This window comes from Mytilus trossulus, chromosome 12 (genome assembly GCF_036588685.1).
Source record: "Mytilus trossulus isolate FHL-02 chromosome 12, PNRI_Mtr1.1.1.hap1, whole genome shotgun sequence".
NCBI classification, from domain to species: domain Eukaryota; kingdom Metazoa; phylum Mollusca; class Bivalvia; order Mytilida; family Mytilidae; genus Mytilus; species Mytilus trossulus.
The window spans coordinates 18,183,456-18,197,499 of NC_086384.1; the positions used below are offsets into that span (position 1 = coordinate 18,183,456).

Here is a 14,044-nt window from a genome sequence, read left to right on the forward strand (position 1 = left end):
GGTTAAATAAGAAAAGATCCAAGTGATAAATAGTCACGACGATTTAAATTCGCATTATTTTTCTACTTGCGAAAGTCGCGAAATTGAAGAGCTTGCAAAAATAAGTTGGTTTACAGTATATAGGTTCAAATTTGCCTTTACAATTAAGTCTTCCTAGCTTCTAGTATAAAACCTAATTAAATTTAAGTACATTGTAAACAGGTTTAATTACACTTATTTTATGTCAATCTTAATTACAATGCTTGAGCAAACATTTATACAAAAGCAAGGAAGCAAACCAATGTCTTACTCTACAAACATAAAGAAATAAGCTCTTACTATTTTCTTTTTGAAGGATAGAGCTAGGTCTTACGGAGATAAAAAATATAGTTGACTTACTATAAACTAACTTATTTTCGCAAGCGATTTATTTTCGTGACATTCGCAAGTAGAAAAATAACGCGAATATAAATCGTCGCCAATATGTTTAACTTGGATCTTTACTTATCAAACTACATCAAGTAAATTAGAAAATCGTGAAATTAAGTAGCTGAGAAGTGGACTAGAAATCCTTAGTTTCTAGCGATAATTTTTTCATCTCAAGCGAGAAGCATGATATGAAAATTATCACAAAAAAGATCAAAGGAAAAATGCACAAAATAGTGATAATGCATACTCTCACACATTAGAGATCAGACTCAAGAATTCAAGGTATTTTTTACACTCACACAAATTTCACCCTACCACACAATAACCCTCGCATGTGTTGGTTTGTAATTATCTAAATTATCAAATAATTTTCCAGGAACATTTAAAGGCATTTTAAATAAGACATGATGGATACAAATAAAATTTCTTTAAAAAGAGGTAAAGTAAATACCCATATAAAATGTAATGCATAGCAAAAGTAAAATAAAAAGTGTCTTTCATTCCTAAGTCGCTCTACCTTGTCTCCCTCTTCTTTAAAATTATACAATTTTAGTATAATATTATGTGAATAAAAAGGTCTATAATTTTGAAACATTAATTTTTTAAAAAGGGAAAAAATTTATCATTTTATGATTTTTTCCTATTCTCAATTTGCAAGAAATAAGCTATATACAAATAAATAATAATTGTGATTATTTATTTAAAAATTAAATTTGATAAAAATATTGTAACTGATCAAATCTTAAATTAGAAAACTGGAATAAGAAAGTTTTTTTAAATTAAAAAAAAGTCCATTTCATACTTGTTGGAATGTATTAAAACTGATCTACTTCTATAAAATATAACCGTTATCATTTGTTTAAAATTAAAAATATTTGTAAACCAATAATCAATTATCACAATCTATTACCCTAAAAATTACGAGGTAAGCTAGTGATAACTCCTACTTGATGACATCACTATTTGCCAGCGTATCATAAAATTTCTGCGATAACACGTAAAGGTGCAATTCTCGGTCAAGAATTTAAAATTCTCAATAAGTTCAGCTTAAATAGGAAAAATCTCACACTTACATGTTTAAATTTGGCTATATGGACTTCTTCCTATATCTAAAAAAAGTTATCACATGCATGCCATATCCATAGTAAAATATTATTCAGGAAACAAAGCACCACCATTTGGTCCTGGTATAAAAATACCGCATTTGCTGATAATAAACAATCCAAGGGCAGATAATCCTATTACTACACAAGTACCAATTGTCATTTTCAATGTTGATTTCCATTTACATACAAATTTACTCGGTCCCATAAATGCTAAAAATGCGGCACAAATAGTCAGGCAGTAAACAATGGAAACAGATGAATTTATGGCAAGAATTTGTCCAAATTTGGAAAACGGCAATATGGTTGTCTGGGTTAAAGGTATTGCAGCAATTATGGTTGTCATGGCACTGCTGAAAATGGATACTCCAATATGGCTGATGGCAGCTTTTGTTCTCCACTGTCTAGAACCAGCATGATCCTGGATAAAGAAAAAGATGATCATAATGCAAAATATACAACTTAAAGGATGACTAAGAAGATGTGGAATGATTGCCAATGAGACATATCTCCACAAGAGATCAAATGACATATAAATTAACAGCTATAGGTCACCATGGTGCCTAAAACAGTGGGTAAAACCCACACTGCAAAGTCAGCTATAAATTAAATTGCTTTCTCAAAGATGATTAAAACAAATTCAAAATATGAAGAATTTAAAAAAATGTTAACTCTTTCATTAAGAGATTTAAGATGCTGAGAGACAACCTGTTACCATATAATCAAAGCTCAAGAAAGAAAGAGGATAATTTACCCAGACAAGAAATTATCCATAGAACATTACATAGACAAGTGGTAGTCAAAATGAAAGATAACTATATTTTATATAGATTTCTTATTCAAGCATTTAAAACCAAAACTAGAGGCTCTAAAGAGCCTGTGTCGCTCACCTTGGTCTTTGTGAATATTAAACAAAGGAAGAGGATGGATTCATGACAAAATTGTGTTTTGGTGATGGTGATGTGTTTGTACATCTTACTTTACTGAACATTCTTGCTGCTTAAAATTATCTCTATCTATAATGAACTTGGCCCAGTAGTTTCAGTGGAAAATGTAAGTAAAAATTTACAAATTTTATGAAAATTGTTAAAAATTTACTATAAAGGACAATAACTCCTTAGGGGGTCAATTGACCATTTCAGTCATGTTGACTTATTTGTAAATATTACTTTGCTGAACATTATTGCTGTTTACAGTTTATCTCTATCTATAAATATATTTAAGATAATAACCAAAAACAGCAAAATTTTCTTAAAGTCATAAGAAACCTCAAATAAAAAAAAATGATGCATATGTTTTTTTATAACTCAATAGATAGTTTTCATAATAAATCTTATGTACATATACTTTTTTTTGAAGAAAATTCTTTAGTTTATTCATATTTAGAGGAAGTTCACTTTATTTTAATTGCCTCCTTCCAAAGCAATTCCCCTGACATATTTTCCCTATGAAAAGTGACCTCAGTGTGACCCATCTCGTAAAAATCCGGTGATCACAATACGCATGGATGTCCTTAAAATAAACTATTATCTGAATTTATATGTTAAACACATGCTCAATTTCCATGCTTTTTGTTGATTTTTTGTCAATTGTTGACAAACAGGTGACAATCGTTAAACTTTGGCTTAAAACACAAACTTTAATTACCTGCCATATTTTCACAACAACACTGACCGATTGAGAAAAAAAATTGACGATTATACGAAATTTACATTAAAAAAATGATAAATTTGTGCACAGAAGACTAAGTTTATGATGTTTGTATGTATTAATTCAAGAATTAGAAGAACATTATTTTTCACCGGTTACTCATATTTTACGACTTTAAAACTAACAATTCAGGGTCAGCAACCCAACAAGGGGTTGTCCAATTCATCTGAAAATTTCAGAGCAGATAAATCTTGACCTGATAAACAATTTACCCCATGTCAGATTTGCTCTAAATGCTTTGGTTTTATGTTTTAAGCCAAAAACGGAATTTTACCCCTATGTTTTATTTTTAGCCATGGCGGCCAACTTGGTTGATTTGGTGGGTCACGCCACACATTTTTTAAACTAGATACCCCAAATATTGTGGCCATGTTTTGATTAATTTGGCCCAGTAGTTTCAGAGGAGAATTTTTTGTAAAAGATTACTAAGATTTACGAAAAATTGTTAAAAATTGACTATAAAGGGCAATAACTCATAAAGGGGTCAATTGACCATTTCTGTCATGTTGACTAATTTGTAAATCTTACTTTGCTGAACATAATTGCTGTTTACAGTTTATCTCTATCTATAAAAATATTCAATATAATAGCCAAAAGCAGTAAAATTTCTTTAAAAATACAAATTTCGGGGCAGCAAACCAACAACAGGTTGTCTGATTCATCTGAAAATTTCAGGGCAGATAGATCGTGACCTGATAAACAATTTTATTCCGTGACAGATTTGGTCTAAATACTTTGGTTTTTGAGTTATAAGCCAAAAACTGTATTTAACCACTATGTTCTATTTTGAGCCATGGCGGCCATCTTTGTTGGTTGGATTAATTTGGCTCAGTAGTTTCAGAGGAGAAGATTTTTGTAAAATTTAACGATGGACGCTGACCGCCGGACACAAAGTGATGGGAAAAGCTATCTTGGCACTTCGGCCAGGTGAGCTAAAAAAAGAGTCAAATTAAGACTTACATTTTTCAAATTTTCTGGAATTGCTTTCCCAGCCAGCAGGAAACCTTCCACTAAATGAACACAATAGTCTACCGACGAGCCTACCAGTATAGACAGGGATATAGCTTCTACTCCGCCCATCTCCCAACCAGCTAAGTAAAATATACCAGCTACCAGGCAAATCATTTCTGTAATACAAAATAAAATAATGTAAAGATCTCTACTCCGCCCATCTCCCAACCAGCCAGGTAAAATATACCAGCTACCAGGCAAATCATTTCTGTAATACTAAATAATAATGTAAAGATCTCTACTCCGCCCATCTCCCAACCAGCCAGGTAAAATATACCAGCTACCAGGCAAATCATTTCTGTAATACAAAATAATAATGTAAAGATCTCTACCCCCCCCCCCCCCCCCCCCCCCCATATCCCAACCAGCCAGGTAAAATATACCAGCTACCAGGCAAATCATTTCTGTAATACAAAATAATAATGTAAAGATCTCTACTCCGCCCATCTCCCAACCAGCTAGGTAAAATATATCTTCAATTTGTAAAGTGGAGTAACTATAAATTAAAATGTTGCCACCAATAATCAAACTTGATATGTCTTTTGAGTAAATAAGCATTATGTATAAGATTCGTAACATTTAGTTGCGATTTATTTAAGTATATTTTTTAAATAAGATGAGGTTTAATTGCTAATGAGACAACTTCGTTCATTGCCAACTGATTTTTATTTTGGATTTGCTATATGAGAGTAATAATATTCAAATTTTTAATCAAAAAAGGTATATGCCTCCCACGTTTTTATAAAAAAATAATAAAAAACAAAGTCATGAAATTAAGATGCATCTCAAATCAATAAGTCTACTGTATAACAGCACATTTACCTAATATGGTTATGAATACAATAAGTAATAAAGTCACATGACTTGTAAAGATGGCTACTGCTACTAAACATATCACCATGGAGAAGACCAAACTATAGATGGCGCTGTTAACTGCTACAACTTCCATCATCACCTACAATAAAATAGTAAGTTAGAAATGTGTCACTTCCTTGTAATAAAATGAAGCAGAAACAAGACAAGAGGTACTTTTTATTTTCTGTATGTTATCTTAGGCATTTTGTTGACAGGTTCAATTTTGTGAAACAGTTTTTGGCAGGAAAATGTATAAATTACTTTTCTGTGACTTAATTTTTTTATAAAAATAATCATCACAAACTGGATGAGCCAATGAGGAAACCAGAAACTAACCTAAAAACAAGAAATTAACCCAGAAATAAGAAACTTATAATAAAACATGTGACTAATCTGTAAATTATAAAACTGATCCAGAAATTATAATCTTATCCAGGAAACAAGAAATTAATACATGTAATATGAAATCTAGAAATTAACCCAGAAATAAGAAACTGATACAAAAACCTGAAACTAATCTGGAAATTATAAAACTGATAAAGAAACTATAATATTATCCAGGAACCAGAAACTAATCTGAATTTAATCCAGAAACTAGAACTAATAAGGGAAGATAAAACTAATCTGGAAAACAGAAATAATCCAAAATACCAGAAAATAATCAGAAAACAAAAACTAATCTAAAGAATACTTCCAAAGACCTTCAGAATAGCAATCTGTATTCTCATCTAGTCAACTAAGTAATGAATTTCTCAGAATTCTCTATTGTTTTTTAAATGTAAGTAGAGAGGACAGACAATTCAGTGGTTGTCGTTTGTGTATGTGTTACATATTTGTTTTTCGTTCATAAGGCCGTTAGTTTTCTCGTTTAAATTGTTTTACATTGTCTTATCGGGGCCTTTTATAGCTGATTATGTGGTATGGGCTTTGCTCATTTTTGAAGGCTGTACAGTGACCTATAGTTGTTACTGTTTGTGTCATTTTGGTCTTTTGTGGATAGTTGTCTCATTGGCAATCATACCACATCTTCTTTTTTTAGACTTAAGCAATGTTGCAACTTGATGTTAAAACATGATTAAATCTATTTGAACAAGTAGGACACTCAGTGGTACATGTTCATGCGATAGTGAATAAAAATAAATCTTAAAACTGACCACGAAAATAGCTAGTATGTGTTATGACCTGAAATTTTCTTCTTGAATGTAGGGACTTGCATTTTCAGTTTCAAAGGATAACAGGTATGAACAACTTACAACTTTAAACTAGAGGCTCTAAAGAGCCTGTGTCGCTCACCTTGGTATATGTGAATATTAAACAAAAGAAGCAGAGAGATTCATGACTAAATTGTGTTTTGGTGATGGTGATGTGTTTGTACATCTTACTTTACTGAACATTCTTGCTGCTTACAATTATCTCTATCTATAATGAACTTGGCCCAGTAGTTTCAGTGGAAAATGTTAGTAAAGATTTACAAATTTTATGAAAATTGTTAACTAGAGGCTCTAAAGAGCCTGTGTCGCTCACCTTGGTCTATGTGAATATTAAACAAAGGAAGCAGATTGAAAATTGACTACAAAGGTCAATAACTCCTACAGGGGTCAATTGACCATTTCGTTCATGTTGACTTATTTGTAGATCTTACTTTGCTGAACATTATTGCTGTTTACAGTTTACCTATATCTATAATAATATTCAATATAATAACCAAAAACAGCAAAATTTCCTTAAAATTACCAATTCAGGGGCCGCAACCCCAAAACAGGTTGTCCAATTCATCTGAAAATTTCAGGGTAGATAGATCTTGACCTGATTAACAATTTTACTTCATGTCAGATTTTCTCTAAATTATTTGGTTTTTGAGTTATAAGCCAAAAACTGCATTTTACCCCTATGTTCTATTTTTAGCCGTGGCGGCCATCTTGGTTTGATGGCCAGGTCACCGGACACATTTTTTAAACAAGAAACCACAAAGATGATTGTGGCCAAATTTGGATCAATTTGGCACAGCAGTTTCAGAGAAGAAGATTTTAGTAAAAGATCTATAAAATTTACGAAAAATGGTTAAAAATTGACTTTAAAGGGCAATAACTCCTAAAGAGGTCAACTGACCATTTTGGTCATGTTGACTTATTTGTAAATCTGACCTTGCTGAACATTATTGCTGTTAACAGTTTACCTATATCTATAATAATATTCAATATAATAACCAAAAACAGCAAAATTTCCTTAAAATTACCAATTCAGGGGCCGCAACTCAAAAACAGGTTGTCCAATTCATCTGAAAATTTCAGGGCAGATAGATCTTCACCTGATTAACAATTTTACCCATGTCAGATTTGCTCTAAATGCTTTGGTTTTTGAGTTATAAGCCAAAAACTGCATTTTACCCCTATGTTCTATTTATAGCCATGGCGGTCATCTTGGTTAGTGGGCGGGGTCACCGGACACAATTTTTATAAAATAATTTGGCCCAGCAGTTTCAGAGGAGAAGATTTTTCTAAAAGATTACTAAGATTTACGAAAAATGGTTAAAAATTGACTATAAAGGGCAATAACTCCTAAAGTGGTCAACTGATCATTTTGGTCATGTTGACTTATTTGTAGATCTTACTTTGCTGAACATTATTGCTTTTTACAGTTTATCTCTATGTTAAATAATATTCAAGATAATAACCAAAAACAACAAAATTTCCTTAAAAATACCAATTCAGGGGCAGCAACCTAACAACGGAATGTCAGATTCATCTGAAAATTTCAGGGCAGATAGATCTTAACCTGATTAACAATATTACCCCATGTCAGATTTGCCCTAAATGCTTTGGTTTTTGAGTTGTGAGCCAAAAACTGCATTTTACCCCTATGTTCTATTTATAGCCATGGCGGCCATCTTGGTTAGTTGGCGGGGTCACCGGACACAATTTTTAAACTAGATACCCCAATGATGATTGTGGCCAAGTTTGGTTAAATTTGGCCTAGTAGTTTCAGAGGAGAAGATTTTTGTAAAAGTTAACGCAGGACGACGACGACGGACGACGCCGGACGCCGGACGCCGGACGCCAAGTGATGAGAAAAGCTCACTTGGCCCTTTGGGCCAGGTGAGCTAAAAATTGACTATAAAGGACAATAACTCCTTAGGGGGTCAATTGACCATTTCAGTCATGTTGACTTATTTGTAAATCTTACTTTTCTGAACATTATTGCTGTTAACAGGTTATCTCTATCTATAATAGTATTCAAGGTAGTAACCAAAAACAGCAAAATTTCCTTAAAATTACCAAGTTAGGGGCAGGAACCCAATAACGGGTTATCGGATTCATCTGAAAATTTAAGGGCAAATAGATCTTAACATGATAAACAATGATATCCTGTCAGATTTGCTCTAAATGCTTTGGTTTTTTGAGTTATAAGCCAAAAACTGCATTTTACCCCAATGTTCTATTTTTAGCCATGGTGGCCATCTTGGTTGGTTGGATGGGTCACCGGACACATTTTTTAAACTAGATACCCCAATGATGATTGTGGCCAAGTTTGGTAAAATTTGGCTTGGTAGTTTCAGAGGGGAAGATTTTTGTAAAAGTTAATGACGATGGACGACAGACGACGGACGCCAAGTGAATGGAAAAGCTCACTTGGCCCTTTGGGCCAGGTGAGCTAAAAAGCTTTCTGTGTGAAAATCAAAACAGACTTGAAAAATTGATATACAGAATAATTACAAAATCAAATTTCAACTTCCTCAGGCAAAGCTGACCTTGGAGGAATTTAATTATTCTTTTTAGATTAAATTACTTTCAAAAATTTTCATGTTTTAGTGAACAAAAATCCAGAAAATCACTACTGATGCACCAAATGTATAAAGTATTATTTTCATACATTTCAAAGAGATTGGTTAAAATAAGTTACCAACCTGAGGCCAGAATTGTGATGTCTGGAAAACATTCTGTACAAAAGGAGTACTCTCATAGTCCTGTTTGATTTTCTTCATCAGTTCTTCCCATTGCAAGTACTCCTTGTAGGCTTCAAAGTAAGATTGATCTTTTGATGTTGTCTGAAAAATATAATATTATATTTACTACCAATTTACTTGTTGGAAATTTTCAGTATAAAGCAAGCAGTTGAACAAATTGAACATCACTGTCATGAATAACAAATATGAAAATAAATTTTGAGATCGTTTGGAAATTTTAGTTAAATAGGTTGGCAAAGTTCATTTTTTATTTTCTTTTAAATCAAACCGTCAGGCATAGCTAGTAACAAAACAAAAGTCTGATTGCAATAGTGGAAGGTCGAAGACCTCACACCACCACTTATTTGACCCCCTGTTTTAAACACCTGTCTTAGAATTACAACATTAAAAGTGTATTTCTTACAGCACTTTTCGATATGCTTAGAAAGTTACTTGAAGCTTTTTATACATAATACTGTCTGCCTTCAAATCAATATCCGATCAGAATTGCAAATAAAACTTCGTACCTAAAAATATGAACGGAGGATAGACAAGTACAGAGCCACGTCTTATAACAAAGTGAACACACACTCTCAAAAAGATTATATAGATAAAATTGCGCCCTCTATTGGCATATAACCTATCGAACCTAATGTAGCAAACGAAGATTAGTCGAAGATTTGTGGAATATAACGACTGACATTATTCGGGTTATAAAACAGTCATATTCGGAATATTAAAAAAATCAGGAGTGGGTTATCGACTGATTTTTGACCGAAAGTGATACTTTATCTTGTATAACAATGATTTACTACATTTTGTTAAATTTTGGATACAATACAAGCAAAACGCTCTATAAATATGATGTCTTTTTCCTGTGAAGACGCATTTTTGAAAATCCAAGATGGCCGCCATGATCGGATGATTTTATTTCGTGGCTACCCCCCTAATATGATTACATACACCTAAAGGCATGTTCTGACAAAGTTTCATGCTTGTATCACCATTTGCAAGATTTTTGTTGTAAGCTGCTTAACTAATACTGTCTGCAAAAAGTTAGACACCACCTACTTTTATTGCATCGATTTTTTTTCAAATATAAAAAATCAAGGATTCCTCGATAAAAAGGAAACAATCATATAGCAATTTTGCTTTTGTATACCATAAACAAACCGCAAATATAATTTTGGTCACTTATAAAGGTTCTATGCATATAGGTTTTTCGTTCATAGAAGTAGTGTAAATTACACAATTCAGAAACAGAATTTAAGTTTCACTGTGATTTTATTTTTTTACAACAATTGTTTACCCAATATCAATAAAAATTTTCAACACATAATCTTTGGTTTGTTTGGCAAATTTAATGTCAATATTTGAGTCAATAGCATGTGTAACAACATCTCTTCTGGTACAGTTTCAAAAACACATCGTATCATTCTCAGTACAAGCCCTCAAAACTTTAGTTAAGGAATCTGTTGCATTAAACAACAAATGCCACTTTAAAATCCACAAAATATTGTGAAGGTGGATCTCTGCGACTGAGATTTCCACCAATGGTACCTCAGACATGTTTGATAAGGTTCATGTATTGAGACATGCAAGGTCAAAACATAGTGTAAATGGCTTGTTGCTCTTTGGACTCGGTTAAAATCCGTGCCCTGTGTGGTCTAGCGTTGTCATCCATGTAAAAGGGTCTTGACAATGTTGACGCAAGTGAGGGATTATTAAAACAAGGGACTACAATGTTTTAAGGCATCAAATCTCTGTATGTCTGTCCGTTTATGTTACCCATCAGAATATGCATACCCAGCTTATAACGGTATAAGAAGCAACCCCGTACTGGAACAACACCAACACTGAATGCAGTCCTTGTGCAAACATTGTCTTGGTCATAGGCCGTTTTGTTTTCAAGCGAAATTCGTATTATGGGGTCTACTGACAGTAAAAGATACTGATTCCCATCTGACCAATGAGTGTTTTGTCAGCTTCCTATTTTCAAGCATAGAACGTCATTTTCCCATTGAAACCTGGCGGTAAAAGCGTGCCTGTAATTACAGGTCTCTATACATCACGACTGGCTCTTAGGTTGCCTCTATGCAGTCGACAGACCAATGTACGAACACTAATACGACCACCTGGGGAAACAGTGTATTTGTTAACGCACAGATGACCTTTAATAAAAAGTTGCTTGACTACTTTATCGGAGTTCAATCGTTTTGGTCGTAATGATTTTTCTTAGTGTTGTTAAAGGTAATTCATAACACCAAACATAAATATTTTTTTCTAAATAGTTAAAAAAATATTGCCAATTATATTTCAGTGGTGCTTAACTTTTGGCAGACTGTATATGTTTGTGGTACTTTATGTGCTTGGTCAAGCCCTGAGCCTTTGATCTTAGGGTTGTTATGGTTATCTACCGTTAAAGTATTTGAATAAATCAGGCCATTGGTGTTCTCTTCGAATTGTTTAACATTTTATCATCCCATAGCCTTTATAGCTTACTATAAGCTAAGGCTTTTGCTAATTTTTGAATTAAGGTCATTAGATGAACTATAGTAAGGCATGTTTTCAACAGAATCAAGGTCTAAAGTTGTGACTTCATATTGTTTCTCTTTATAGATCTCAAATCTGTTTTCAATTGGAACCTGGCTTTGGTGGCAGAGTAGGCTAAGAGGTTGCGAGTTTAAATCCTACACATGGCAGGTGTATTCGACTTCAATCTTAACTGACTTGAATTTTCAGTTTTCCACTTGACATTATGTTCTCTCTGAGGGGGGTAAGAGGGGTCCTGATTCCAAAATCCCTGACTTAAACACATGAAATCCTGATGTCCCTAATTTAAAGATATTCAAATCCTGACATTCCGAAATTGGAAAAAATAATTTCCAGAGCCAAAAAAGGCCAATCCTGAAATCCTGAGCTTAAAAAACACCCGATCCCAGAGTCCCAATAAAGGTCCTACCTTCCTCCTCTCTGGATAATTCCATTAATTAAAACTGACTAACACAATTTTCATTACTGATAATACTTACAGATTCAAATGCAAATGCCCACCACTGTAAAGAATTGTTCTGAAATCCACCCACAACATGAGCTTGTGCTTGTCTACCATACACTGTTACAGGCTTGGGTAAATCATGGCATGCTGGGATACGATTCAGTATATATTGCACTGAAAAATAAAATTCTTTTTAGGTTTTCTATGTTTTATGTTTTATGTTTTATGTTTTCTATATTTTATGTTTCTGAAATACACCAATTCTTAATAGTAGATATGTAAAATTTGTCTGTATCTTAATTCCAACATAAACAAACAAGTACTGTAAATTCTGATATTATTGTGTACTTTATTATTGCAATTTTTGTCATTTTAGACCAAAATGCAATTTTAATTTTTGCAATATTGAGAAAAATCCTGTTTAATTCATATCAAAAATTTCAAAATGCAGGTTTAAATTATTGAGATAATAACCCTGTCACATTTTTCACAATAATAAAAACATTGCAAAAATTTCTGAATTGACAGTAGTCTTTATATTATTATTTAAATTCTATATATATGCACAAAAAGCTTTTTGTATATGAATAAATAACAACAGATTTTTACAGTTTGTTTATATGTAAATGTCTTGCTCTTGCAACACTGTGGTTAGCAGCGGGTTTGGCATTCACAATCATGTTAAAACCACCATATTATTTATGTGTCAGGAGCTTGTAATTATTTGGTTGTCTTTTGTTCATGCTTGCGATATGCTTTTTCATTTATTGTTTTAGCATTGTTCAGGCTGATGGTTTGTTGTTTAAGTTGTTTTTGATTTATTGTATTATGCTTTTAAAGCTCACTATATTGTATGGTTTTCACTCTTTATCCAAGTCTGTATGGCAACCTTAAGTTGCAAACTCCTACATCACATGGTCTGTGTTGCAGAGTTGTCTCAGTGGCTATTCCATCACATGTTCTTATTCTTATACTGTGGATTCATTATTATTCGTTGGATACCAATTTTCGTGGCTTTCGTTGGTACAGTTGAATTAAATGTTCAACGATTAACATATTTTCTATAGGCTTATATGCAGACTTAGGCAAAACCACGAAATTAAATATCCATGAACATGCAAGTTTTTTGTAATCCATGAAAATTGGTACCCACAAAAATAAATGAATCCACAGTAGTAAAATACTTATTAAGACTGATACTAACTTGCAATATAATCTGGGAAGCACTGAGCACTACCATTTCTCACTAGATTTGGCATGGATGACACTTGTTTACAAATATTACAAAGTGTTGAGATCCCTTTCTGGTAACTTCTTGAAAAGTTGAAATTCTTCTTAAAATTCGTATCAAATATAACCTTTCCCTGAAAATAAAATAACATATATTTTGTAACCATATGTTAAATTCAAGATATCAAATACCAAAAGTACCCTCAATATTCACATCTTAAATACCTAATAAATCAATTACCCAAAAAGTATAGAAAATACATTTTTTAATTTCTGCATCAATATAATATCATCAATATGAGATGACCATTAAATAATATTCAAACATTTGGCACAGCATATTAGATTAATCGCTACATCCTGTTTGACGTTTGCCCCAAGTAAGGAACCTGTAATTCAGTGGTTGTCTTCTGTTGGTGAATATCTTTTCTGTTTTTTGGTAATGGATTGTACCAAAATCAGGTCATTAGTTTACATGTTTAAGGTGGTACCTAACACCTTAACTAAAATGTATTTGGCTTGTTTAATTTTCATAAAAATTTGACAAAATATTTACTTTGACCCTTTGACAAAAATATACAAATTTTAAAACATTTGAACCAACCAATTTATGAGAAAATTTACACTGGTTATATAGCATTTTGACAAGCACTAATTTTGATAAATGAGAAGCTTAATACTCCCTTAACAACACAATGTTATTAAAACGTTTATCTGATTTTACAGAGTTATCTCCCTGTAGTGTTAAGTACCACCTTAATTGGTTTACATTTTTCAATTTTTGGC

The 14,044-nt window shown here is 32.6% G+C and overlaps 1 protein-coding gene across 4 annotated transcripts in view; it reads right to left on the minus strand.

The window, feature by feature from the left end:
• Nucleotides 1-1,523: 1,523 nt before the first annotated feature.
• LOC134693038 (protein dispatched homolog 3-like) overlaps nucleotides 1,524-14,044 on the minus strand; it is a 33,943-nt gene continuing 21,422 nt past the window's right edge. For all 4 annotated transcript variants that reach the window (XM_063553734.1, XM_063553736.1, XM_063553735.1 and 1 more), the window contains 6 exons: nucleotides 13,233-13,392; nucleotides 12,063-12,202; nucleotides 8,992-9,132; nucleotides 5,055-5,187; nucleotides 4,182-4,348; nucleotides 1,524-1,932 (listed from right to left, as the gene is read on the minus strand). In XM_063553734.1, the coding sequence (XP_063409804.1) occupies nucleotides 1,561-1,932; nucleotides 4,182-4,348; nucleotides 5,055-5,187; nucleotides 8,992-9,132; nucleotides 12,063-12,202; nucleotides 13,233-13,392 (1,113 nt within the window). In that variant the 3' untranslated portion in view covers nucleotides 1,524-1,560. The remainder of the gene's footprint in view (nucleotides 1,933-4,181; nucleotides 4,349-5,054; nucleotides 5,188-8,991; nucleotides 9,133-12,062; nucleotides 12,203-13,232; nucleotides 13,393-14,044) is intronic.